The sequence below is a fragment of the Delphinus delphis genome, chromosome 7 (genome assembly GCF_949987515.2).
Source record: "Delphinus delphis chromosome 7, mDelDel1.2, whole genome shotgun sequence".
Classification (NCBI taxonomy): domain Eukaryota; kingdom Metazoa; phylum Chordata; class Mammalia; order Artiodactyla; family Delphinidae; genus Delphinus; species Delphinus delphis.
In genome coordinates, this window is record NC_082689.1 from 64,757,772 (window position 1) to 64,785,213 (window position 27,442).

Consider the following 27,442-nt stretch of genomic DNA (forward strand, 5'->3'; position numbering starts at 1 on the left):
TGAGTGTAGTGGTAGAGACTTTTTAGGCACTGCCATTCACCTGTCCACCTGCTATGACATCTGCACTGGGAACAACAGGTGGTATACTCCATTTAGAGACCTACTTAGGAGCAACAGTCAGTATTTGTTACTATCTGCCCTATAATCTATTTGCACTTTTTAGAGTTATATTCCCTATTCAATACATCAACGACTCAGTATTTTAACATTTACACGTAATCTTGATTATTTTTCCTCCTTTACGTAATGTGCTATGCAGAGTAATCTAGAGGGAAACAATAAAAGTCTTAAAGGACTTTTGAGGGTTGTTTTGTTTTCCTTGGAATTTTAAACAGAACAGAGTAAGTAGCTGACATTTTAAAATTGGCTGTATTACTTTAATGTTAGTTATTAAACTTTAGTGCATACATAATTTTTTCTTCCCTAATTTCCTCTAGTGAGAAAAGTTTTCTTTCTACTGCTTTTCTCATATAGAATAATATTCTTCTTACGGAACAGAATAAGCGCCGGCTCTGAATATTTTTTGTTGTTGTTGAAAAACCACCTCAAAAATTCAATAATTTGAAAATGTTATGTATTTACATCTGGTTTTACACTTAATATGTCTCTGTGCAGAGAAATTATCTTACCTTAATCTGCTTGGTTGGAGTCGTCTCTTTGTCAGAATAAAGGACCTTTTCCTGGGCAGACTTTTCAAATTGTTCTTTTAAAAACTTAGTTGAAACCTTTGGAATCTCTTCATCCTCAGGTGTATCTATGACTACAAACAGAAAACAACACCAGGGATATTATGTAACTAATAAACATGATGTTTGAGAAGACATTATAATGCTATGGAAAACTTCTCATAATGTAAGTTAAGTAAAAATATTCAGGATATAAATGTATACATATGGCAGTATTTCATTATGTAAGTTAGTATATGTCAAGAAATATAGGAGGAAAAATGGTGGTGATTATCTCTGGATGGAAAGTCATAAGTAATGAAAGTGCTGTTTATTTTAATTGTATGTAGTTTCCAAATTTTCTACAAGCATGTTTTGCTGTTATGCTCAAAAATAATAATAAAAGTTATAAAACAAGAAAAGAACAGTAGAAGAACAGAAAAGGAAGATCTACTTCTTTAAGCAAAACTAAAATAAAACCAAACTCAGATATAGTCAAATAACATTTGGGTCACAGTTGGCTTAAATCTACCCTTTTAGCACTTTGGGACAGCAAAACTTCTCATTCCACTTTTATAGGCAAGACACCCTGTACCCATCTTATGCAAACTTGCGCAGGTTTGTCTGTAGTCTAATCTCATATCTGTGGGTTGGAGAATTAGACTTAAACGTGCTTAAATTTGTTATTAAAAGTAATACAATCTAGATAACTTTTCTGTTCCCAGGGAGCTTGATAACATCAAGTTTCATTCTGGATCCCTGAGCAAAATGCAATTCAGAGGTGGCTGGCTTATCACCTTCTAGGCGTTTTGGATGAATACATCATAGGGTTGAAGGGCAATGAACTATTTTAGAAGCTTATTGCATCTCGTACCACAGGCAGAACCCAATTATATATAGAAATACTATTCTGTCCCCTTTGGGATCATAAGTCATAGTTACTAACTTTATTTAGTGGGAAGGTTTGTGCTTTGGAAGTCCTCCATTCAAACACAGAAACATCAATAGGAAAAAGATATATTGGGGTGAAATAATACCAGATTCTTACCTGTTTCTTGAACATATTGATGGAGTGGAGAAGCTTGATTTATTTCCACAGTGTGTTTTTCAAGATGAGAGACCTGTGTTTAAAGATAATTTTAAATAAATAATTGTTTTTAAGAAGTCAATTATTTCAGTATTGCACACATATTCTTCATTGCACCATGATTTTCTTCCAAGACTTCAGTGCACATTGATTACACTTTGGTCATTTATTTTAATGCATGGGTTCATGCTATAACAGAACAAATATGAATTGACACCTAAAGTGCAGTTATATTTTTAGGGTGCTCATTTTATTTTTCAAAGAATATCAACCCCAAAGTACGGAAAGAGACACTGATGTGTATTGATATTAAATATATAAAAGGACAATAAAATCAACTGTTTATAACAAGGTCAGAATTTCTACACAGTTCTGCAAACTGTGTGGAAAGTATTATCTTTCTAAATAGTTACCATTTCTGTTCCAAGAACATCAATTTTGTGTGCTTTGGAAGTTTCTTGTTCATTTCTTTCCATTTCCTGGCTGTGTCCTGCAATGTCGACCTGGCTGCTACGGATTACCTCCTGAAAATGAATGGATGAATGAATGAATGGACAATGCTTTAAGAAAATTCTGAAAATTTTAACTTTTATTTTATTAATGCAATTTCAGTGACAGACGCTTCTGAAAAAAAACCTGTTTCCTCAGTATATTAGTTTACTTGGCTGTTGTAGCAATTACCACAAAGTTAATATCTTACACTTCTGTAGGTCAGAAGCCCTGAATGGGTCTTACTGGGTGTTGGCAGATGTAAGAAGGCATGCATTTCTTTCTGCAGGCTCTAGGAGAGAATCCATTCTCTTGCCTCTTGCAGTTCTAGAGACTGCCCACTTTCATTGGCTTATGGCCCCCCTCCTCTATCAAGTTGAACTTTTTCTCACTCTGCGACCTCTCTGATTTTCTCTTGGGATCCCCTCTTTCACTTTTAAGGACCACTGTGATTACACTGGACTAATCCAGAGTATTCAGGATTATCTCCCTGTCAAAAGGTCAGTTACTTAGCAGCTCTAATTTCATCTGCAACCTTAATTCTTCTTTGCCATGTAACTTAACATATTCACGAATCCTGAGGATTAAGACATAGATATCTTCAGGAGCCATTATTCTGCCTACTACCCTTAGAAAGCAACAAATGTTAATGAGGCAACTCATACCCAATATGACAAAGATGAATCTCAAAAAGAAAATGAAAACCCTTGATGAAAAAGAAATATATTTTGTTGTTTATAAGCCAGAGTTTCATTCTACAGAAAGACATTCCCATCTTCAAGGTGGCCTTCTGGTTTGATGACACATCCAGAGTTCAATCGAAGACTATAACCATTAAATATAACCAATATAAATAGGCCATATTATGCTAGTGTGTCTCTGTCTTCACACATGGCGCTACTTTTGATTTTGGTTAAGTTAGCACAGTGATCCTGGCTGAATTGGAGGGTTGAAACTCCTATTAATTTTGGTGATCCAGCCCTGCTGTTACTACAGAATGTGATCTGACACAAGTATATGATTGATTGATTGACTGATATGGTGAAGCAGCTGGCATACTGCTAAAAATCTTAACATCAAAAAATAAGGTCATAGACAGATGACTCTCCAAGAACACACCTATTTGATTGCCTTTGAGGTTGGGATTTCACTTTACCCTTGATATCTACATGACTAACAAATACTGTTTTTGAGATGGGATTTAAAAATTTTTGTCTTAGTAGAGAATAGTCAAGTGATCAAAGGGGCATTATTACTATTAATCAAATAGGAGCACTAACTTTTTAAAAAAAAAAAAACATGGAGTTAAATAGTTCTAAGGGATCAAATTCTAAACTTTAAACCAAGAATAAGTTTAAAGTTAACTCATGAGATCTTGACTTGTGATTTTTTTTTCTTGCTAGTGGACTTCTAGTGTCTGGCTTACCCCCAGGGGTATCTGGTATACAGGGTTAAAGTTCCGATTAACCAGATGGCAGTCAGACATTTGCTTAGAGATATACAGTATTATCTGATCTTATTACACTATCTAGGAAGGAGAGTTATGACAAAAACTTGATACCCTCCCAAAAGTCCTTCAGAGAATTGAAGCCAAAATGTAGGTTTGCACTTTAAAATGTAGATTACATTTCATTGGGTGTGTTAATTAACTAGATGGGAGGAATCCTTTCACAGTGTGTATGTATATCAAATTATCACTATGTACACTTTAAATTATCTTATAATTTTTTCAATTATACCTCAATAAAGCTGAAAAAATATAAATTATATCTCATTAAATTAAAGGCCAGTGTAATCTTTTCCTAAGCAGAATGGGTTTCTAGCCCTAGTTAATGATCCACATATATCAATAGATATTTATTAACATGCTTGACACATAGTTTATGCTAAGGAAAAGTTTACTTAACGAATGAATGAATAAAACAGCAAATTTCCATTAATAAATGAATTTCATTCAACCTTCTATTTGCCTGAGAATGACCTAGAACCTGGGGTTAGAACAATGAACAAAATGTGTACTTTACTTTTTCAAGAGGGAGTGTAGGAAATAAACAATTCATATTCTTTCCTTTAAGTTCAAAAAATCATAATTCTATATAATAAAAAGTTTTGCATAATCAAGTTTTATTTAAGGGTATTAATAACATTAGGCTGGAGGGAACAATAACTGTCATTGAAGACCACAGATAGAAAAAAATGCATGGGCACAAATAACAACTCTTTGTATAATAACTGTTTACAACTATGGCAAGTCTTTCCATCTATAGGAATATAATGGGGATATTCTATGGCTTTCTTATGACACACTGAGAAATAGGAAGTACTGATTAAACAGAAAGTGAAAGAGCAAAGGACATGGGAACTGACCAGTACCAAGATCCTTATTGAAAGGCACAATGATCATTACTATAGAATCACGTCTCTGCCTAGAGGCCCAGATGACAAGCTGTGGCCCAGAGACAAGCTTATTTGACCCACTCAATGTTTTTTAAAGTTTTGAAGTAATTAAAACCTACAAAAAAATCAAGATTTCTGCTTATGTTTGAAAATTTTGAAGATCTGGCAATATGCCATATTCCAACATGGCAGTGGCTTGCTGGAACAAAGTAGTGGCCACCTGTCTTAGTTGGGGCATATACTTTTCAGTTGGTCACTGTTCCCATCACTCACTAATGGAGTATTTAACACCAAGCTGACATTTAAAAAAAAAAACCTGCCTATCATCTTTAAATATATTTTCTTGTAGGAGATGACACAACATAAACAGTGGAAGGATACATAAATTTAGTTTAAAGGTATAAGTTTCTACTTCAGCATTATGTGCTATTACTAAATACTACTGTAATTGCTACACTAGTTTGGTATGTCAGTGTCAATGCATCAATTTTACTGCCCCCTGTTTTCTGCAGTTTACATGACGTCTGTCTTAAAATATTCCAAGATTTTGTTTCCATCATTTACTGTGTTTCATATTATGCAACTAGTAGAGTTGGATTTTAAATCTGACTTTCATTCTTCCCGATTGCTGGTGTCTATAGAGTGAAGGGTTAGATAAAAGGATGGATCATCATAATGCTCGGGAAGAAATCAAATTACACAAATAAAATGTAAAAAAGAATTCCGGCCAGAATACCATATGCAAACTCACATAAAATAGTTCATGAAATTGGTACTTAAAAATTAAATTCAAATATAGATCGGGCTGCAAGAAGAAAAATGCAGTTTTGTTCACAGGTGGATTAACCAAAGTCAGGAATGGGGATAGTACTCACTCCCTCCTTTATATAAGATATGCTATAATCTTAGGTAAGTTACTAAATCACACTTAAACTCTTTTTTTAAATATCATTCATCCATGAAAAGAAACACAGATGATATACGTGGTCTAATTTTGGAATCTAAAGGAGAAAATGTGGCATGATCACAAAATGTTATAATATTTGCATAGCTCACGCCAATCTGATATCAGCTCATAGATTAGTCAAGTATATTACAAAAGTCTCTCATGGATGTACACTTCTAAGGAGATTTCTCCAGCACAGGAAAGAGTTCACACTCTGCCTACCCAACTTGCCACTGTTATTATCGTTACAGGAAAAGACATTGTACATTTCCACTGATAAAAATGCAAACTCATGCTAGCATAATGAGTAAGGAAAGAAAAGGACAGACTTTTTATGGTGACTCACTATTATTGTGACTCTTAGAAGTATACCCAGTAGAAAAAAGTGTGATGAAAGACTGGCAGAAAAGTAGATGATTACTGCCTCACTAGAATGGAAAAAACAGCTCATGCTCAATACCAGTAATTCAGCAATTTTACCCATCACTAACCTCATTCTTAATAAAACTAGGAAGGGTTATGATGTATTAATGTTATATGCATCGTTGTCAAACTGACAGAAACAATACCAAAAATGTGCTATTTATGTTAGCAAAGATGTCAGTTGATTCAAGGTTTGAAAGAATAATCAGTTCTTTCTTTTAAGTGATGAGCATAAAAATTTGTGGTTGATATATTGTGTTTGTCTAGATTTTGATATGTTTGAATTCAAACATGTTTTCTTTTTGCCCTGAATTTTCTCTTTACGTTTTAAAAATTTACTTTAAAACTTTACAGTATAAAATTTGACGTCCCTAGCATTGGAGCATTGGTTACGGCTTTTCCTCATTCACTATACACTTCCGAGTCTTGGCTCAAAATTATTTTCTATTTGAAACCTTTCCTGACTTTTCTATACAGAGTTCCCTATTACTGCTTCTTTTATTGTATTCCTGTATGGTCAGTACACACCTCTATTATCTACCTATCGATTTCACATTCATTATTTGATAATACGACCCTTTCCTTTAACTGAATTCATGCATCCTCAAATCCCAATGTTTAGCTTCCTGGTAGAGAGTAGATGCCCCCCAGAATATCAAGGAGTGAATAGTAATACTATGAGCAAATAGTCAATAGTAATATCATGAGCAAATAGCCACTTTTTTCTCAGGAGTGTGAAAATTTTATGATTTTATAAAAATCTAATTTAAAAATTAAAATTCTATTTTTTCCCCACATAATCCTATGATTTTATTTTTTTGTATTTTGGCTGACAATCTTTGACACTGAACATTTTATGATTGGTAGGTGGAGTTACTGAAGCTGATGCATATAACAATAACATGTCCATCACTGACAAAGTATATGAAGAAGAGTTCTCTTGATAACATTGCAAGTGATCAGAACATTTATGGAAGAATATGGGCAGTGCTGTGATGCTGTGAAGAGCAGCTGACATCATTAGAGGGAGGAGAAGCCTGTACAAAGAAACCAAAAAATACACAAAGGTAACAAACACATACAAAAAGGTAAAGAACATTGAAAAATAGGAAAATTTATTTTCAGGTGGCCTTTTTATAAAAAGATCTTCATGGTGCTAAAAAAAACTAAACTAGTCTGTATGTTCTTTTTTTAGTGAATTGTTATTATTCACTGAGTTTGTGAATCTGATGTATTGCCAAGAAATAGCAGTAGACATGTGTTGAGCAAAATTACTATGACGTCAAAAAATTAAGTTGAGGTATTTATGATGACAGGAAAAGACAATACTTTATCCTTATTTTTAATATCAAGGGAAAAGAAGAATCAAGGCAAATGTAAGTCGTGATTCTTCATATAACTCAATATATTTGGAAGTGAAGACTACAATTTTACTTGGTTCAGTAGTAATGCTCCCTGAAGCTATGAGTGTGTCCTAGTTAGACTGTTGGACCTAAGAGACTGATGATGCAAAACGTTCAGAAAAAAAATTAAGATAGTAACTTTTTCCTTTGAAATCACTGCATCCCTAAATGTGAGTGATCGTATATAGCTTAACTTATACCTTTATTTATTCAGCCAATAGCTACTGAGCACCAACTATCTCTATAGCATTTTGCTAGGCGTTGTCAGTACTGTTTTAGTAAAAGTTTTATCTACCAACCTATCTACATATCAATCATCTGTCTATTCATCTATCTCTATATCTGTGCAATATATAAAAATACGTACAGGATTTCCCTGGTGGTCCAGCGGTTAAGACTCTGCGCTCCCAGTGCCTGGGTTAGATCCCTGGAACTAGATCCCGCATGCTGCAACTGAGAGCCTGCATTCCACAGCTGAAAAGATCCTACACGCCACAGCAAAGACCCGGTGCAGCTAAATTAATTAATTAATTAATTTAAAAAACTGTACATACGTATCTAACGGAATAAAAATGGCTCACTTAGCTTGAAATTCTCTTGAGACAAGATCTGTAATATATACACATGCATGAATTATGCAGGCTTGTTGTATAAATCTCTGAGAGAAGCACTATCATTCAATTATTTTCAGCTCTTTCTGGGCTCAAAACAATTATGCTTTGGTCATATTTAGCTATAAAGAGCAAAACTTATAATTTTTTAATAAAAATAATTAATTTGAAAGTAGGAATATTTGACTTCAAAGAGGGAGGTTTATGAATAAGTAATGCCAGCTTTCACTACTAAAACTTTGTCCTCTACTTTCCCCAAAGTGTTATTTATAGAGCCATATCCCAGCGTCCAAAAATGCTGAAGATTCATTAAGAGAACATGTAAAAGATGTACTCTCAACTGGGCCATCAAACATATTAGTAATATAAACAACAATACTTATGTGACAAACTAAAAAGAACAGGATACATAAAAACATTCAATTTTCAGTAAAGGACACCTTCTAGAAGTTTTATGTAGATGTATGTTTTTTATACACACACATACACGCACACACACACACATACATGTATACAGGATTTCAATCTAACATAGACGTAAGGCATCTTAAAACAAAAAAGGCACTTGGATATAAATAAACATAAAAGTACAATAAAAGAGGCTAAAACTTAGTCTCAAGGAGCAGTGAAATTACCAAAAAAAGCTTGCAAAAAGAATGAAAACATTTTAAAGAAAAAGAAAACCAGGGGTAACATATATCTTACATTAATTAATGCAAACCAAAAGAGAGAAAGAGAAGAATTCTACCTTTTTATTATTACCCCTCTTCACCAATATCCAATTGATTTATAAGCTCTTCCAATTCTATCTTTAATTATCTTTTGAGTCAATGCCCTCTTTACTCTAGAACTTCTGATCCGTTTAAGTCCTCATGTATTTAATCTGCTATTTCAGTAGTCTCCTAACTTATCTTCTTCAGTCTAACCTCGACACCATTTATATCCATCCTATACAACTAGAAAAAATGTTTCTTAAATGCATATCTATTCATCTTACTCCCCTGTTTGTTTCTTCAATGGTTTTTTATTGCCTTAGAATAAAGTAAAAAATCTTTATTATAGCATATAAGTTTTTCTCTTATCCAGTCTTTGGCTACATCTCAAGCTTCACGACTCAATTGTGCCTCATTATCTTCACAAATATACTATTTTACCTTTTGCATAAGTTGTTCCTTTCACTTAGAATGTAATTCTGTATTTATAAAAAATGATTTTAAGTCTCAGCTGAAGCATCCTCCACCCTCAGATTCCCCTCCTTGACCATCCTTCATCCAGAGTAAAGTTTATCACAACCTCCTTGTGTCCCAACGAACCTCATTTATATTTTCCATGATAGAATCTACCATATTGCACTTGTAATTATTTGTTATATGTGTTTCTCTCTGATAGAGTGAGCGTCTTGAGGGCAAAATAATATCATACTCATCATTGAATCTTTTGTGCTTGACATATGGTGAGTGGTTAATGACTATTAGCTGAATAAAAAAAAAAATAAGGCACAGATTCTGGAGTCAGCCTTCCTGAGTTAGGATCACATTTGCTCACTTTCTTGGGCAAGTTACTTAGATCTTTCATGAGTTCATTTCTTGTCAAAAAAAAGTAGGGGGCGGGAAGCTAAAAATAATGCCTATCTCAGAAGGTTATTGTGAGGAGAAAGTCAGTTAACATATGTGAAAACCTGGCTCATAAGTGCTACATTAGTATTTGCTATCTTTGCTTAACATATTCATTGCACACTTACTCTGCATCAGCTATTTTCCTAGTAACTTGGGATACATAGTAAACAAGGCCAAAAAAAAAAAAGATTGAAGGAATGTAGATCGTCTGTGGTTATGTCAATACATTTTGCCATGAATTTTTTCATTGTAGAGTTAAGCCCAGAAACGAAAGAAAAAACAAATTTCAATATGTACATTTTTTTCAACCAGAGAAGTAGTGGATTTGGGGGATTTTTCAAAGAGAAGCGAAAAGGTGCCTATGCATATTATAACTCTTCTAAGTCATTCTGGCCCCTAGGACATGGACATTTCTATAGAGGCATGGCCAGAGAGTGGCTTTCTGATCACCTATCCAGATCTTCTTTGGTTCATTGTTCATGAACTGGTACCCAGTGGAGAGTCAGTTCACAGTGATTTAATCTACTATTATACAATTCTTCTCACACTTAACTCTTTCCTAAAAGGTCCTGTTGTGTGCCTCTCATCTAGACGATAAAATAAGAATGTTAAGATTTGTAATTTATATATAGTTTTATCAGTCACAGCTCCCAGTGTCAAGCATCAGAGTCTAACTGATTTAAATAGGACAGGTACTTTGTTAAAGAGACATTTCATAGCAGAAGTGTATTCCACAGAGTCTCCAGGAATAAGACTCCAGAAATATACTTATTCTCACAGAATAAGACTTGGAGGTTTTGTAGCCAGGAACACTGCCGAAAAATGCTGCAGAACCTTCTGGAGAAGGCACCCTTGCTGCTGACATTGGACACACTCATTGCCAAAGCCATTGATATTATATAACAGATATTGCTTCTAGAATGGTTCTTTCTTGAAAATTGATGTAGCTAATCTCCGCCACCAGCCATCACCAAAACTGATTCTTCATAGTCCCTGCTTCTCATGCCATTTCATTACTTCTTAATGCAAAGACTGAGTTGGAGGTGTCTGATTGGTGCAGTCTAGTTCACAAGCTTGGGTCCTAGATACCAGCAGGGCCAGGAGAGTGAGTGTATGATATTTGCAGCTTCTTCTAGTGGAGGCTGGTTTTGCCTAATGGGGTGGTGGAGTCCCCAAGTACAGGAGGTTCAGATGTCCAAAAGAATGAAAAGTGCACATTACCTTTCCTAAGAAAGTATTATTTGCCAACACAGAGGTCTTATTTACCAAACAGAAACCAGTTAAAAACACAAGAAAAGGAATGCCACTCATTTTTGACAACAGATAACATAGTAGAAAACTATGTTTTCTAGAAATGCCCTATGATGAAATTGATTTGGGCTTATTTCTTGGCAATATATGCTCCATGTGACATTACAACTTCCTTTAGGAAGACTGAGACAGTACAGTTTGCCTGCTAATAGGGTCATGAAGAGTTCCTGTTATACAAACCTGCCTCCTTCATTCACTGTCCCTCTGAGCCTTTATGGTCATCAGTCTTGGTCACTGGGAGGAATACATTTTAAATCCTTATATAAAATCCAAGAGGAAGGAAAAAGCACCATAAAACAGATTTGGCTCTGATGTAAGCATTCCAAGATAATCCATGCAAACAAAGCATTTCAGGATAATTATTAATTATGACTACAAATTAATTACTCTGATCATTTGGGTTTTCTTCATAATGAGGAAAAATCAGGAAAAATAAAAGGGTAATTAGTTGCAATCACTGGTGAATGTATCTACTAGTAAAACGGGGAATGGAAAGAGATTGAAGTAGAGACAGGAATGTTGGGTTATGGGCTGGAGTTTGTCATCAATTCAAGTGAGAAATCAGGTAAGTAAATCACAGCTAATTTCAGTCTCACTTAGAATCCTCATTTGTAATCTGCTGGGGTAGAGAGTAGGGAAGCATTGAAGGAGATAGAAGGAGCTACCACTGATTGAGTGCTGTTATGTATCAGGAAATATACAATGCCCTTCACACTTTATAACATCTAATTTCTTAAGAATTTTACCATTTTTAAATTCTACATGTTGATTACCCATGGACTTAACCAGTAAAAGGAGTTGAAGGGAAAATGCTGTGCAAGATTTGAAAATTCCAAACATATACCATGAATACAGAGATGAACAAGAATTCAGTCAACCAGTTGTTTTGAGTCAATGCTTTTAACACCTTAAAGCAATAAGTGATGTGCTCAACATGCACTTGTGATGTACCTAAAGTGCATTTAAAGTAGGGACAAGAAAGGAGAGTTATTCTCAACTAGCTAAGTATGCTGAAGAACTGCACTGAAATGCCTTCAAAGAATCTAAAAATTAATAATCATGTGCTGTAATTTTTATTGTATATTAATTTTTTTGAAAAAAATCACTGAGTCTTTTATCCTAATATGCTTTTCACCAGTATATCAGGTAACCACACAATTTGCTTTATTTCTTTTAGGGTTGTTGATTCAGTGAACCATCTTTTTTATCAGTGTAATATCGGTCATCAAGTGCAAAGGTTTCAAGAAATATAAAAATCAATGTCAGAGGTTAGAAGGGTCTCAAAATGGAAACAAGGTTCTTACAAAAAAGGATAAAGAACGATTTGCTTTAAGTAGATGCTTAAATAGTTTCATTTTGCCTAAAAATATACATCTCCAGCTTATAAAAATTGAGCCATTTAACTCCTATAGATTTGTAGAAACAAATCAGATGAAATGAAATTTAAGGACATACCCTTTGATCTGTACTGGATTTTCTCCCAGTTACACTTATCAGTTCCAGGGCGCCCACCCACTTGCTGAAGACTCATGACTGAAGATCAAGTTGGTTCTATAAGGATGCATCAGAGCGGATGAGATTCAAACAGGCTTTGCTAAGGAGTGATAGTCTTTAAAGCTTATTTCAAGTATAGTGGTCTATGAAACAGTCAAAGATAAATACTTGATCATGTATCTCAAAATTATAAGAAGAGAAATAATACTGAGCATAGGTGCCAAACACAGAGCCTATGATCATTATATTTAAGTAATTTAACCTGTATTTTGTGTGACATGATATTGTCTGTCTCACCACTATTTTTACAGGAGGAAATCAACATATTTCCATCTGATTCTGATACAGAAAAAGAAGCTCTGTATGTAAGTATCTATAATTCTCTCATCAGTATTTTTTTTCACACTCCCTCCTCCCCACAAATTATTGCTTTTCTTTCTCTATTTTTGGTACCCAGACTTGATGGTACACTTTCTCATTATCATAATCCCCTCTGTAGTAACGAAAGGCCTGGAAAAAATAAAGACAGGGAAGAAAAGGAACTGAGGAAAAAAAGGAAAACTTTTTTTTGATCCTCTAAAAGAAAAACAAAACACAGAAAATATGATTGGGGGGAATTTGTTGATATTTTTAGAATAATGATACAAAATGCTTCTGATAAAAGGCTCACAAACTGAACCCCAGTCTAAAGTACTGACTTCATCGAAGCACCCTAAACCTCCCCAAACAGTATCCCCATACACTGTGCAATATGATGAATTGCAGGATCCAAGGGAGGAATTTCAAATGCCATAGCAGGATGATGTCTCTAGAAGACCCTGGTATTTACCCAAGGATAAGGAAGATGAATTGAGCACTTGGCTCCCCCTATTGGGGTCCATGTAGTGGCTGGTATATGATGTGCCCTGTCCTCCTGATGGGGTTAGAAATGAAGTAGTCTTCTAAAAAGCTGTTTCTTGGACCATGCTGGGTAGATCACTCAGGATAGATAGGGATAAAGAACAAGGACAAGAAAAGGCTGTTAGAAGGAGATGTAATCTTACTCTGGCTTCTGTGATGTTGAGATTTGCAAAGAAGCTGGAAAAAACGAAGAATTTCTTAAACATATCTCTGTAAGGGCATGGTGCTAAGGACAGAATCTCTTAATGCCTCTTCCTTTTCTCGGGCCTTGTGTTCTTCCAGTTTTTTTTAGCATGATAATTCATCTGTAATTATGCAAACTAATAAATAAACGAACATCCAAAAGAATAGACAAGCTTGACTCGATCCAGTCATTTTCAGAGATCCATGAAGACAGGTTTATTCTGAGAAATATGAGACCCAGAAGCAGCAGAAAGAGCTAATAATATCCTCTTATGTCAAGTGCTTACAGAAAACACCCGTTTTATAAAAGTAATCATGTGGAAAAAACATTTTGCAGATTTTACTAAGTTCTGCAAACAAAATGACTGAGTAATCTTAAGGGTTTCTTTTGTTGTTTTAATTTTCCTTGCTCCTCACAAACTAGCAAAATCTCAGAACTTAAAATTCTATGTCTTGCCATTCTATTATAAAATTTAAAAAGAAAGTAAATTTAATTAGTATATTATAAGATATTGTCTATATACTTGAGAATTCTATTAAGCGTAATTATACAAAGAGCACAGTTACAATTCTAAACTAATAGGAGACCAGATTGAAGAAGGGGCTATACAAATGTATTTTTTTTCTATTCCAACTTTCCCTAAATATCCACTCCCTCCCATAAAAGAAGACATAAAATTTGATTATGTCAAAACATCTGTGCTTTATATCTTTATCAACATCAAAAACTTTTTCAGATCACCTGCTGAACCTCTAAGAACATGAAACTCTGTGCTCTCACTTTGTGTCTTTGAGGAAAGGGTCTAGGTGACACTCTCTCAGTAACCATAGGCCCTGTGATAAGAACAATACCACTCCTTTTCTCCTAAAGCAATCCCAATTCCTTTCACTTTAAAGGAGTGAAGGGTATATCTGTAAGTATACTTTTCTTCTGTAAATGAAACTGAAAATGGATTCTATAAGAACAAATAGGTTTCAGAAACAGAAAACTCACCATTAAAAGTACCATTAAGAGAAAGAGAAACTTTGATAGTAATACTCCAATAATTGGGTAAATGTTACTACTACAACTTTTATTTTGGAGAATAAGATGAATCATAGAAAAGCAACCAATTCAAGGTTTTTTGAAAGCATTGAATCTTGCAACTCAGTTTTACTTATGAGTATTTGTACCATTCACTGAGGCCCTGACTGCCTGAGAAACTGTACTGGGGGCCCCCCTTCCTCTGGTAATGTTTCTAAACCCCTCCAAGCCACCAGGCAGATTAGTTTGTTTGCTCATTTTCAGCACAGTAAAGGAACCCAGGCAGAATGCACACATTGGATGGACTACACTGTTTCATCAAGAAGATAGAGTTTCCACACAAGACCCAGGCAAATGCTTTGCGGGTATCTTCACAGTGCGGGGTTGGAATGTGTTTCCCTTTATAATGATGCACTGGAATGGCCTGCAGTGCTGTCCCAGGGGAGGGAGGTGTGAATCCCTCTGTGCACTAGCATCTACCAACAGATTCTGCAAAAGAAGCTGAAGTTGGAAGTTGCAAAGGAACCATGACTGAGACTTTATGGTCACACCTCAGTAGACAGTTAGCAATTACCATCAACTTCATTTGGGGACAGCAGAAGTTGAGAGTTATAGTGTGTGGCTCTAAAGTAATGTGATTAATGCCAGTAGATCACATAAGATAGTCTTATAGTGCTTTATAGGCACACCTTGTATCCCAGGGGGAGTCCACATATTAGTTTAGCTGTGAAAGGAGCCAAATGTCTATGACCATGTTACTATATGATTTAATAAGGTTTATCACTTTATAATCATCTTATGTCTTTCAGAAATTAATATTATTTTTATAGAAATATCAAAGGTACAAACTCAAGAGACATTAGGTAACCAGACATTAGGTAACCAGACATTAGGTAACCAGATAATCCTATGAAATTAAAGTTTTTTAATGAAAGATGGCAATATTAATGAGTTAAATCTCAGTTTTAATTAATTATTGGCATATCAGTGTAGCTTAAGCTAATAAATTCATTATTTTTAGTTTATTTTTATTCTAATTGGTTTATTTTAAATGCTTTGACATGTATTTCTTTAGTTCACTTATATCACTCCATTATCTAGCTTTTAAAAAATATTTGAATCTATCTTTGTATATATGCAAAAAAAATCCTCACAATTTTAATACAGTCTGCCATTAACATGGGAGTTAACTGGGCTTGGAGGTACCAGTAAATTGGTCGTTTGGCTGACTGGCATTTATTATATTCACCATGATTCTTTTAAGCCCTTGATTTCTCTGTTCTCAGCAGCCCCTGTTCTATTCTTTGCAGTAGGCATCTCAAGAGAAATCTCAATAGAAATAGAAGGGCCTTGGTATCAGAGTGAAGAATGAGGTGGGCAGTGGAGAAGCCTCAGATGAGAAACTAAGAGGGGAGTGGTCATCTCTGGGATAACAAATCCTGGCTCAACCCTGAACTGCCATGCTCATTGCTGCACATTAGAATCCCCTGGAGGGCTATAAAATTCCCTGATCCCTGACCCCATGCCAGGACAATTAAACCAGAATTACCTGGGCTGCCCTAGGAGTTCCAGTGCATGACCAGAGTTGAGGACCACCTTACTGAGAGCCTAGGAGACTTAGATGACAAGAGCTCCCACTGAGATTTCATGTCAATTCTAAATCCTTATCCAGTCAGAGAAAAGGTAGGAGGAGACATGTCAGGAGCTCTGAAGAGGTCTTGCTTCGGGTCCAGAGTGATGTAGAAACCAGCAGACAGAGGACTTATTGAAACCCACTCCTACTACATTCCTGTACCCCAACCCAGGGAGGCCTGGGGTAGAAGCACGTAATCGGTGCTCCATAAGTACTGGAAGCCCCATTTCTAGACAAACCAGCACATATGGGCTTTTTGGAAGCAGGAGAAGAATTAGTGGTTTGTTGGGGCTGGTAGAAAAAGCCTTTCATCCTGAGAAATACACATTTTCACAGAGTTTAGTTTGTGTTTTTGCTTTCCTCATAGTTGGGAAAAGCAGTACTAAATGCAGTTAATTGGCTTCGCATCTTGAGCAAGGACATTTTTTTTTTTACCAAATATAATTCTTTTCCATTCACCTTCTGTCGGAAAAAATGTGGGATTCCACCAAGACCTACAAAGCTATAGGAAGGTGGACACGGGTAGGAAGGGAGGAGACAGATGGAGACTGGGTAGCAGGAGGTCACCAGTTGCAAAGCATGTACAGGGATGTTAATTATAAACTAATCTTTAATTACCTAATGAGCTTCTGGGAAACGATTCTGTCTCCCCAGGCTAAAAAACTGAAAACACAGTTAAGGTGTGAGGCACAGAACAATGCCATCCTTCTTTGTCCTCTTACCTATACGTAAAATGTTTATGAACCGCATTCTACTTTGAGAATAATTACCACTGGATTATACTTTAGTGGCAACACTACTAATGATAATAGCTGGTGTTTACTGAACATTTAATATCTGCTAGGCATTCTAGTAAGAATTTTACATGAACGGTCTCATTTTAGTCTTAACACACCTGTTACTTCATCCTCATTTCACAGAATAGGTTACGTGGTTAACTCAGGGAATTCTAACCTGGGCTGTATGACTCTGGAGCCAACAGGCCTAACCATGAGTGTAAACTTCCTCATTTTGAGTGGGGTTACTTTAGTTATAATAGTCACTTTAAAACCGTGCGCACAACTAAAAAACTTTTCAAGACACACTTTTGGTCACAACCTTGTGTGCTGATAGAGATCTAGGTTAGATTGGGGTTGTTAATAACAATCTAGGCCCTTGAAAAATCGCGCATGGGGCAGAAAACTAAAGGTAGGTTTAAAACATTTACGTGAGAAATGCTTTGCAATGTGGACATTTAGCTGATAAAAATATGTTTAGTTTGCTAGAAAATAATTACGGGTCACCTTTAAAGAGTCTAAAACACACAGATGTCAGATTATATCTGTCACAACCTGTCAAAAATATTTTCTATCAGCCTAAAATTGTCCAGAGGTTGTTCCAAATCTACATAATCCTACAGAGTGCTAATGTTTACATGAGGATTTTTGCAACAGCAGATGTATGTGGAAAGATACATACTGTCTTGCAGCTCCCTACTGGTCCCCATCAGACTTGGCGGCAGGGAGTGAAGGTCAGGAATACTTTAGACTCTTGACATAGATTCAGTGCAGCCATTTTCACATGAAAGCAATTACCTAAGCACTGTATTGCACTAATTACTTACCAGACTTTTGGAGCCCCATCTGCTCTTCCCTACTTAAGCCACTTAAAATGAAGACAAAACAAAACAAACAAAAAAAACAACTCCAGAAAAGAAGATGCTTGTAGGACTTCACAATTAATACGCAAGGAGCTACTCAGTACTTGTAAATAAAAGAGAAAGAAAGCGAAGAGGAAATAAGCATGAGAGAATGAAAATCAAACCCTGAATGTGAGACTATGGCACAAAGAAGGAACGTCTTAAGACTGCTAATGGGTCCAAGGTTTGTTTTTTGGAGGAATGGAAATGTTCTAAAATTAGATTGTGGTGACACTGTACAACTTTGTGAATATATTAAACAGACATTGAATTGTACACTTAAAATGGGTGAGTTCTATGGTATGCAAATTATCTCAATAAAGCTGTTAAAAAAGAAGAAAGAGAGGAAGGAAATCTTTAAAAAAAACAACAACCCAGAAACCATGGAAAGGGTGAGTGAAAATCAACTCCGAAAAGAGACAATGGCCATTTCATACCAACAACATCTGCTCCAGCATACTTCAAGACACACTTTTAAGGATGAGGGGATGGGTTATTTTTTTTTTTTTTTCCCAAATGGAGCCTGCTGTACTGAGTGGATTAAAAATATCTCTCTTAAATGGTCCTTTCCATTCTAGCATTAAGAACCTACTGATTTTCACTGGCATAGAATTCTGAGAAATCAATCCTAAGACAAAGTCAGAAACAATGCTAATGTGATATTTCTAACCTAAATATCAACAGGACACATGCCAAATGGCTCATAATCCCTTAAGGAGGGTTGGATTTCATTCATATCTACAGGAATCAGTAATGGCTGTTTTGAAAAACAGAATCTAAATGGGTGATATTAAAAATGGGTAGTAGTAACTACCAGAGCCACCGAGTAAAGTTTTCTCCAACACATTCTTCTAAGAAGCTGAACCCTCACCCCAAACATCCTTCACCCAGGGGCCCTGACTGTTGAGAGTAGCTCCTTTTTCTAATTTACATAAGGATACTCCACAGGCTAGCAGTGATGCTGGTAACTGTTAAACAGGCAGAACCACAAAGCTTAAGTTTAGAACACATAAATAGGACATCATTCCAAGTTTAAAATGTCTGGCATAAACGAATGTTCCTATATCTTGTACCTCCTTTTTTCCCCCCTATTTCAGAACCTCTTTTTCAATAGGTATGAAATAATCAATAAAAAAACAGAGGGACCTTTAACCTCAGAGATAGCTTAATTTTCAAAACTTGTTTAGTCCCATTGCTGATCTCCCAGACAAACTGTTTCCAAATAGCTAATTACCCTGAAATAGCTCACTTCAATACATTAGGAAGGAAAGAGGCAGACTGGACTGAATTATTACACCTTATGAAATTATTACTAATTGTGATATTAAATATTGTCAGAAATCCAAAACAAATGTTCTTTCTTTTAACTCTAATTAAACTTAATTTCCAAGCTAATATTAATTTTTATATGTCAGCAAAATAAATATTTTTCTGACCAGTGGCAGACTTAGCAGAGAGCTAAATCTCAAGTACTTTCAATAAAGACTGAAAACACCCTCAGAGCCGACAATAACTTGGGTAAGACAGAGTTAACTGTCTGTCTACCAGTAAATGTTTTGTTCTCAATCCCTGCTGATAAAAGAAGTGATTTTTAGAATGCATTCAGATAGCTTTAAAAGTTTAAGTGAATATCTAAGACATGATTTTTCTATGTTTTCCTCTCTATAACCAAATCTGATATGCATCTCAAATTTCCATTAAGGAGTATAAGTTAGTCATTTGATTTTCAAAGATACAGATGACTTTTTTCTTTCATTTTCCTACAGACTTCTGCATACAGTTCAATAAATGGTATTTACTAGTTTATCCTTCCATATATTCCCTTTATATTTTATTTATATTGCATTGCACTGTGACTTAGATTTAGTTATTCCTCATGGAATTATGGGGTATTATTAGTGTATCTAAACGTAGATAATGAAACTGAAGTTCAGAGAGGTCCCTACAGGCCCAGAGTCATGCAGATATTCAGATTTTTAGCACATGTTTTTTTATTACTCTCACACACTTTAGTATGTCATGGTCACAGAGAAGGAACTACAGCTTATAATAATAAACTATATTTGCAAGGAGCTTATAGTGGAGATAGATATATATATATATATATTTGCTGGTTTGGTTGTTTTTGTTTTTACCCAGCATTCATTTATTCTTTGTTCATAAGGGTATGCTGAGATCTTCCATGTAGCTAAACAGGTACAGAGGCCTCAGCCAATCAGCATCCTCTAGCTACAGCAATTTAGTTCTAGGGGGAGCATGTGTATTCCACTTAGAACCAATTAGATCCTGTAAGGTTTCTTTCCCTGGGGCTTCTGGGAAAAGGATTCTCACTCTTTCTCTGCATCGTTTTTACTCCTTTCTGGGGAAAACCTGGGAGAGAATGGGGCCAGCTCAGAGGAAGTGAGGCTGAGAGGTAAAAAAGAAGAAATATGATCAAGGAGATACTCAGTTTTTTAAACAAACACTTGTGAAGTGCTTATGAAGGGCCAGGCACAGTCTTAAGCACTTTACAAAAACAGCTTAATTAATCCTCTTAACAAACCTATGAGGTGGGTACTATTATAATCTTGACTTTATAATTGAGGAAATTGAGATACAGAGAAGTTAAGAAACTTGCCTAATGTCATTCAGCTAATAAATGAAAGAGGGCTTCCCTGGTGGCACAGTGGTTAAGAATCTGCCTACCAATGCAGGGGACACGGGTTTGAGCCCTGGTCTGGGAAGATCCCTCATGCTGGGGAGCAGCTAAGCCCGTGCGCCACAACTGCTGAGCCTGTGCTCTAGAGCCCGCGAGCCACAAATACTGAGCTCTTGTGCCACAACTACTGAAGCCCGCGTGCCTAGAGCCCGTGCTCTGCAACAAGAGAATGAGAAGCCCGCACACTGCAATGAAGAGTAGCCCCTGCTTGCTGCAACTAGAGAAAGCCCGCCGCAGCAACGAAGACCCAATGCAACCAAAAATAAATACATAAAATAAATTAAATAAATAAATGAAGGAGCAGGGATTTGGACCCAGGTGATCATGCTCCATCCCAGTGCTCTTAGCTACTACGCTAGAGACATACTGTGAGTCTTTAATTACATCAATGGTAAGGTAATATATGCTTCACAATGGGTTCTCAAAGAAAAGAAGGAAAGAGGGAAGGAAGGAAGAAGGGAAGGGAAGGGAAGGGACATCCCTGATTTTTTGCATTTGACAATTCCCTTGGTATAAATATTCTCAACATGGCTGATTTCAAGCTATGAACACAATATTATCTGGTTTGCAAAATTCCTGAAAATTTAATAATCAAAGAGTTGGTACAAGCCAGTTGCTCTAGTACACCCCTGGAACTTACATCAAGCCTTCCTTCCACAAGACTGCACTTTTATGAATCTGTAATGTTCCTTTTGGTTTAAGACTCTTGTGGTTGAGTTTTTGGTCTTTTGCAATATAAGCATCCTAACTGATACCAAGTTTCACAGATGATGAAATGTTTTCATGGAAACTGCTCTTTGTCATCTTTGACTGCCACAATCACCTCATGAGATAGACAAAACACTCATCAGTTTCTCCATCATAACTCAACAGAAACTGAGACTTTGAGGGGCTTATGAATTTGGACTATGTAGTACTGGCTACATAATTTGCCACACCCAGTGCAAAATGAAAATGTACGGTCCATTATTCAAAAATCTTAAGAATTTCAAGATGACAGCAGAGCATGAAACTAAGTGCAAGGCCCCTCTAAGTATGGAGCCCTGTTTAACTGCCCACAATGAAGATGGCCCTGGGTCTATGGGACTCAGCTGATAAATGTCAGAGGTGGTGTGTGAACTCAGATCTACAAGTCCCATAGCCCTTACACTCTATCACACCGCTTTCCTGCAAAATAAAGGATATGGAAATACTTTACCTATCTTCTACGTAGGATTTATTTAAATTATTAATGATGACTATATAGCATGTGGTTGATCAGTTTCAAGTAAACACATATACTTGATTCACTTAGAATCCTATGTTGCAAGAGCTATACATTAGGTCACAAGTATATCCAATCTTAATTTATTTATATTACATTTCCTTTAGGCAAAATTAAAAGAAATCTTACTGTAAACTTATTGTGAGCAACTTACATTGCACATTTTTTTTCTTGTTTACTTTTCAGACAAAGCCAGAAAAAGAAAACAAATAATATTCCACATACCAGACTTTTAATCAATCTATCTGATATACTGCCCCTGACGCAACCTTACAAACCCAACTGCCTTAATAGCCACAACTCAGGCAACTCTAAATACCCTAGGGAGTTTTCTGAACAAACAAGCAAACAAACAAAACCAAGAAACAAAAACAACCCCCACGTTTATCTCTGACTACAACATTTCAGAAATACCCCAGTTACTTTCTTCCTCCTGGAAAACCTGGGCCTAAGTCCAGCTGTTTACAGTGCAATTACTATTTTCCAAAGTGCCAGGCTTACTCTAATGAGTTTTATTACTTAGATTTTCACATCCAAAAATCATCACCCATGACAATATTCGGTAATATATGACAATGGAGTAACGAAATGGGAAAGAATCTTTTATATAAGATAGCATTTAGAAGTTGTATTATGCAGTTTTATATAACATCTGGTTTCCACTACTCAATTTTTGGTGATTTTTAAAGAAAGCAGAAAACTCATCACAATATGCAGCTGAATAATGCTTCATATTTAATCTATGCAAACAAATAACAGATAGTTTATCATGAATTATGACCTAAAGGCAGAGGCTCAATGTAAATATTGTGCTCAACATTTCTATTTACCTGTTGACTAACCTAGGCTATTTAATTTTCATTTTTGTTTGAGACATTAGAAGCCAAGAGAAAAAATATTCCAGTATGATTCCCTAGAAACATGGCAAAATGCTCCAAGTAAATAAATCAATACATTGATATGAATTAACCGTGATTTTTCTAAAACATTTTAAAATTACAATTCTTGTTAATGAGTAATGAAAATAAATATACCACCAAAGAGGGCAGGGATGTGTGTTTTATATTAGCACTGAAATGAAAGCATTTCAACCAGACACGATTTATCCTTTACCAATAGTAGTACTACCTGCTCAGATCTGTCCTGGTGCTGGTATTGGTACTGAGTAAAGGTATTACAGGAAGAAGCAATTTTGTCCTTCTCAAATTGTTTCTTCACTCTGGCCAAACCGCCAGGCACTGTGCACATTTCTGATTCTTCCAGCATCTAAGACAAGAAAAAGGAAATTTCAGCTTGACATCTTCTCAGGATGGGATTCTCAAGCTATTTTTTAAAAAAATGGTTGATAATTATTGAGTGGTATATTAAAAAGATATTAACATACACAATTATTTCAGGAGGATCTTATTACAGAAAACCTTAATAAAAATAAGTTCTCCATGTTGTTTTTTCCTGTATCAGTCTTTTGATATAAAGTCAGAAGGATCTTTAAAATATTGAGTTAATTTTCCTTATCTCAGATAGATTTTTATGTCTGGAGATTAGGTCTGTTAGAATGGATTTCTCTCATAATACACAGACTAGCAGAAATTAGAATAATTGATTCAATTTTAATCCACAATAAAGTTGTCATTAAAATTCCAAATGTCTATATAGGTAATATATTAATAAGGATATTAAAAAACATTTGACTTATTCCAAAATGTATTTAAATCATTAAGGATGAACAAAATAGCTTTGAAGCTATTTTGGGGAGCATATTTTTATTAATATACATTAATATTAGTAAAAATAACAACTACTTAATACGTAGTGCTGAGTGATTTTCTGTGTATTTACAGATATTTTGTCACTTGATGCTTCTCCATGTTCTGTGAGATACGGTCATTTATGGTGGGGATGTCTAAGTTTAGAAGGATTCAGGTCTATCATTGGCATTTTACAGATGAGAAAGCCTATTCCAGTAGGTGTCATTTAGAACAACCTGAAAAACTGAGGAGTCTTGTCAGATATTATGCCCCTGTGGGAAGTGCAGTAATTCGAAGGCTTTGGTTTTGATGATTCAGCACATTCTCCAGCCTAGTGGGCAGTCAAGCCCAGATGGGATGACAACTGTCAAGCAAACAGGCCCCAGGCCAGCCCACTTTCCTCTAAGATACATCCAGGTCCACCTGAAACTGGGAGGAGACTCAGTGACACTTCTTGCACAGGAGATCTCCTGAGGTCTGGCCTAGTCCTGACATAACCCTGGAAGCCTTGAGACCTGAGAGTAACGGAATGCCTGTGAGCTGAGGTTCCCATACCTTGGACTGTGGACTCTTGGGATCCTGAAATCTTCACCCAAATATGTAGTTCCTCAAACAAATACTAAAAATACAGCTACTAAATTGGGGTTTTCCATACTCCAAAATACTGGAGGTGAAATTAATATTCAGGATTATCCGAATTACTAGCAAATACTCAAGTGATTGCTTTATCAAGTTCATAACCTTTCCCTAGTTACAGGGACTGCCAAATATTTAATATGCACATTGACTCTATGGAAAGAAGGGATACATTCTATCAAATTCTGCAACAAACTTCACATGTAAATCCTGGTCAATTACTGTCACTTGATACATGTTAAAGTCATTAGAAATTATGGCATCTCTTTTGAAATTTAAGATAAAGAAAGGGAAGGGTGAATTAAGGCTACAATATTTCTTTTACCCCTCTGCCATTTAATTTACATAAATGGCCTTCTTCAATTGATCATATGTAGATAATATATAAATATTAAATTACAGAAATTAAGGCAAATTTTGTTAAGAAGAAACTTACTTTTTCCAACTATAAACAGTGTCCAAATGATGTGCAAATTAATCTGGTAAGCCTCATTAATTATGCTAACGAGTGGATACTTTACTAGTGTGTGCGTTTACACAAAAATATCAGTTCCTATACTGATCAGGTTGCCTCTTATCTACTAAATGAATTAAAAAACAGATATATCCATTCATTTACTTTAGCACTGTGCTTTGGAATCAGATCATGTTACACAGGCAAAAAATGCATACAGTTGATTATTTTTACTAGTAGTACAACCATGACCCCAGCCTTCCTGATGCTTCTCTCCAGCCTAAGGGAGAAAGTCCTTTGAGCTATAGTTTATTTAGTGGTGGCGATGAGGTCTTCTTGTTCAGCTCAGCTTGGAAAGTTTACATATGTAAGATGGCAGGACTTACTCAAGGAGAAGCCTATGGCCATGAGCTGGAGTGATGTTTCTTTGCTCAGACTGAGTTCACTTTGCCTTGTTTACCACCATGTGCTAACACCCCAACTAATCTATGTAATTGTAAATGACCACATAACTTAGATTGCTTTGTGTCGAACCTTTTAAAAAATGTTTATCCTTATTCTATGTTTCTTATTCTTGGACACAGAAACAAGATTTGGAATTTAATGGATATGCCGATAATTATTCTATTAACGAGTTAATTTAAATACTTAATACAGAACCTACCTAATGTTATTTTAATAATAAGTTAACTTAAATACATAACACTGAAACCTAGGTAAGTATATTCCATACAGAATCAGCAATTTCTTTTACAAAGAACTGTTCTTGGTTTGTAGGGCATAATAGAAATAACAATCTGGGGAGTTGGACAGACAGTAATTCTAATCCCAGTTGTGACACTTAAAACCTTGGGCTAGAGTTCCTGAACCTCAGTTTTCTTTCCTATAAACTGGGAATAGCAATATATTTCTCACAGATTTCCTGCAAGTGTTAAAAAAGATAAAGGAAATAAAACTGCACAGTACAGAACCTGTTATTTTGTTGCCTAACAAATGTTACTTCTCCTTTCTCCTCTAGGGGGCTTCTGAGGACCGATGCCTTTTCACAGGCAGGCCTTTTCCTTTAGGTTCAACAAAATGCCATCTGCCTGAGTCTAGGACAAAGAGAAACTGATCTAGGACAAACAGTAACTACTTCAATGTGACTGAAATATAATGGATTCAGTTTGGGGCCAAATCAGTGACTTCCAAATTTTGCACATAAAATATTTGGTTTATTTGTATAGACAGAAATTTGGTTATAAGCAATTTCCATGATTTTTTGATTGAACAAACATTTGATGCAACTGACCAAATAAGGCAGTTATTTTGCTTTACTTTAGATATTTATCAGGATTTCTCTGAGACAATATGTGTGATCATTTTTCTCAAAATATTTATTAGCTTAGGGCCAAACCAAACAGTAGGGTACATTTTTTGGACCAAAGATGCTTTCTTATATAAGAGGAGGCAGTTGAATATAGTTGAAAGAGTACTAGAGTCAAGAGACTGGAATCTAGTCTGGCTTTGTCCCTGTCTAATTGCATATCTACCATAAATCACTGCCCCTCAATTTGTTTTGTCTGTAAATGCGCAGGAAAGAGAAGGATTATTAAATTCCTTATATGTAGAATTTCTTCAGAATAGCATTAAAATTTAAAATTTTTATATTAAATAGTGAGATAATTTAGTTTCCTTATGTGCCCAATTTAAATATTCTCCTTTTAGTACACAATAAATACGAATCATGCCTTATACAAATTTGTTTTATGGTATATTCTCCTAGTGTTTAGCAAGATAAAAGTCTTCCTAGATAAAAGATTGCTTACTAAACAACCAGTCTTTAACTAGGTATTTTCAAAGTCAGCTTGTTTCACCAAGAATCATGTTTCCGATTTAGAATACTAATTGGTAGTAAAGTTCCTTAATGATCCAGCAGGGGGTGCTATGTAAGAAGACTGGCAGGAGGCGCTGGAGGGATACTATTTGTTTTGGAAGTGATGAAGTTAACTTATGTCATTTCTGTACATTCATTCAAAATCTATGGTGCGCCTGAAATGTATTTCAATAACTATGTAAAAACTCAAATGTCATCTAGAATTGCAACATTGTTAATGAGTTTGGCACAGTCATTCTTGTCTCTGAATGATTTGTAAAGAAAAATGTTCAGGGTAGCTATTTTAGAATACCAGGCTTCTTGGCTATTCTCTCTCTCTCTTTCTCTTTTGGTTAAACGAACAACTTTGCTAATTTGGAGATTATAATTATAAAAGAATATCCTTATATTCCATTAAGCTATAAAGCTGCTACTGATAAAATGACTTATCAAATCCTGTGGATTGAAGGACACAGAATATGGAACCCAACAAATTCTTTTGAATATGACTTTATTATGCATTCGCTCTAAAAACTGGTGGTCTGACTGAATCCTGCTGTTTCCCGTAATCATAACTGGTTTAGCAGACTCTCTACATTGCTAATCTCCCTCATTTCTATGTTGATTAAGCCACTTCTAATGGATTTAGGGCATACAGAGAAACGAGAACAGCAAAAGAAATTATACTGCCAGTGAATTTAAATGAACTATACATGAGACCAAGGAGGGCAGCATGCAGATCCACATTATTAAGATCTGAAATTAATTCCCAACCTTCCCAAGGAGAATAGCTATAGGTTAAATGATAATTATGGCAGTGGTGACACATTTATACAGTGCCTTATGGCTTACACGTAAATGATCTCTTTTACTCTTCACGGAGACGCTCTGCAGTAGATGGTTTTTTTCCCATTTTTCAGTTAAGGA

The 27,442-nt window shown here is 35.5% G+C and overlaps 1 protein-coding gene across 2 annotated transcripts in view; it reads right to left on the reverse strand.

Moving 5' to 3' along the window:
* Window positions 1-27,442, reverse strand: part of XIRP2 (xin actin binding repeat containing 2) — a 299,799-nt gene that overhangs the window by 18,252 nt on the left and 254,105 nt on the right. For both annotated transcript variants that reach the window (XM_060015684.1, XM_060015683.1), the window contains exons 4-7: window positions 22,951-23,088; window positions 2,166-2,276; window positions 1,714-1,786; window positions 630-760 (exon numbers count right to left, since the gene is read on the reverse strand). In XM_060015684.1, the coding sequence (XP_059871667.1) occupies window positions 630-760; window positions 1,714-1,786; window positions 2,166-2,276; window positions 22,951-23,088 (453 nt within the window). The remainder of the gene's footprint in view (window positions 1-629; window positions 761-1,713; window positions 1,787-2,165; window positions 2,277-22,950; window positions 23,089-27,442) is intronic.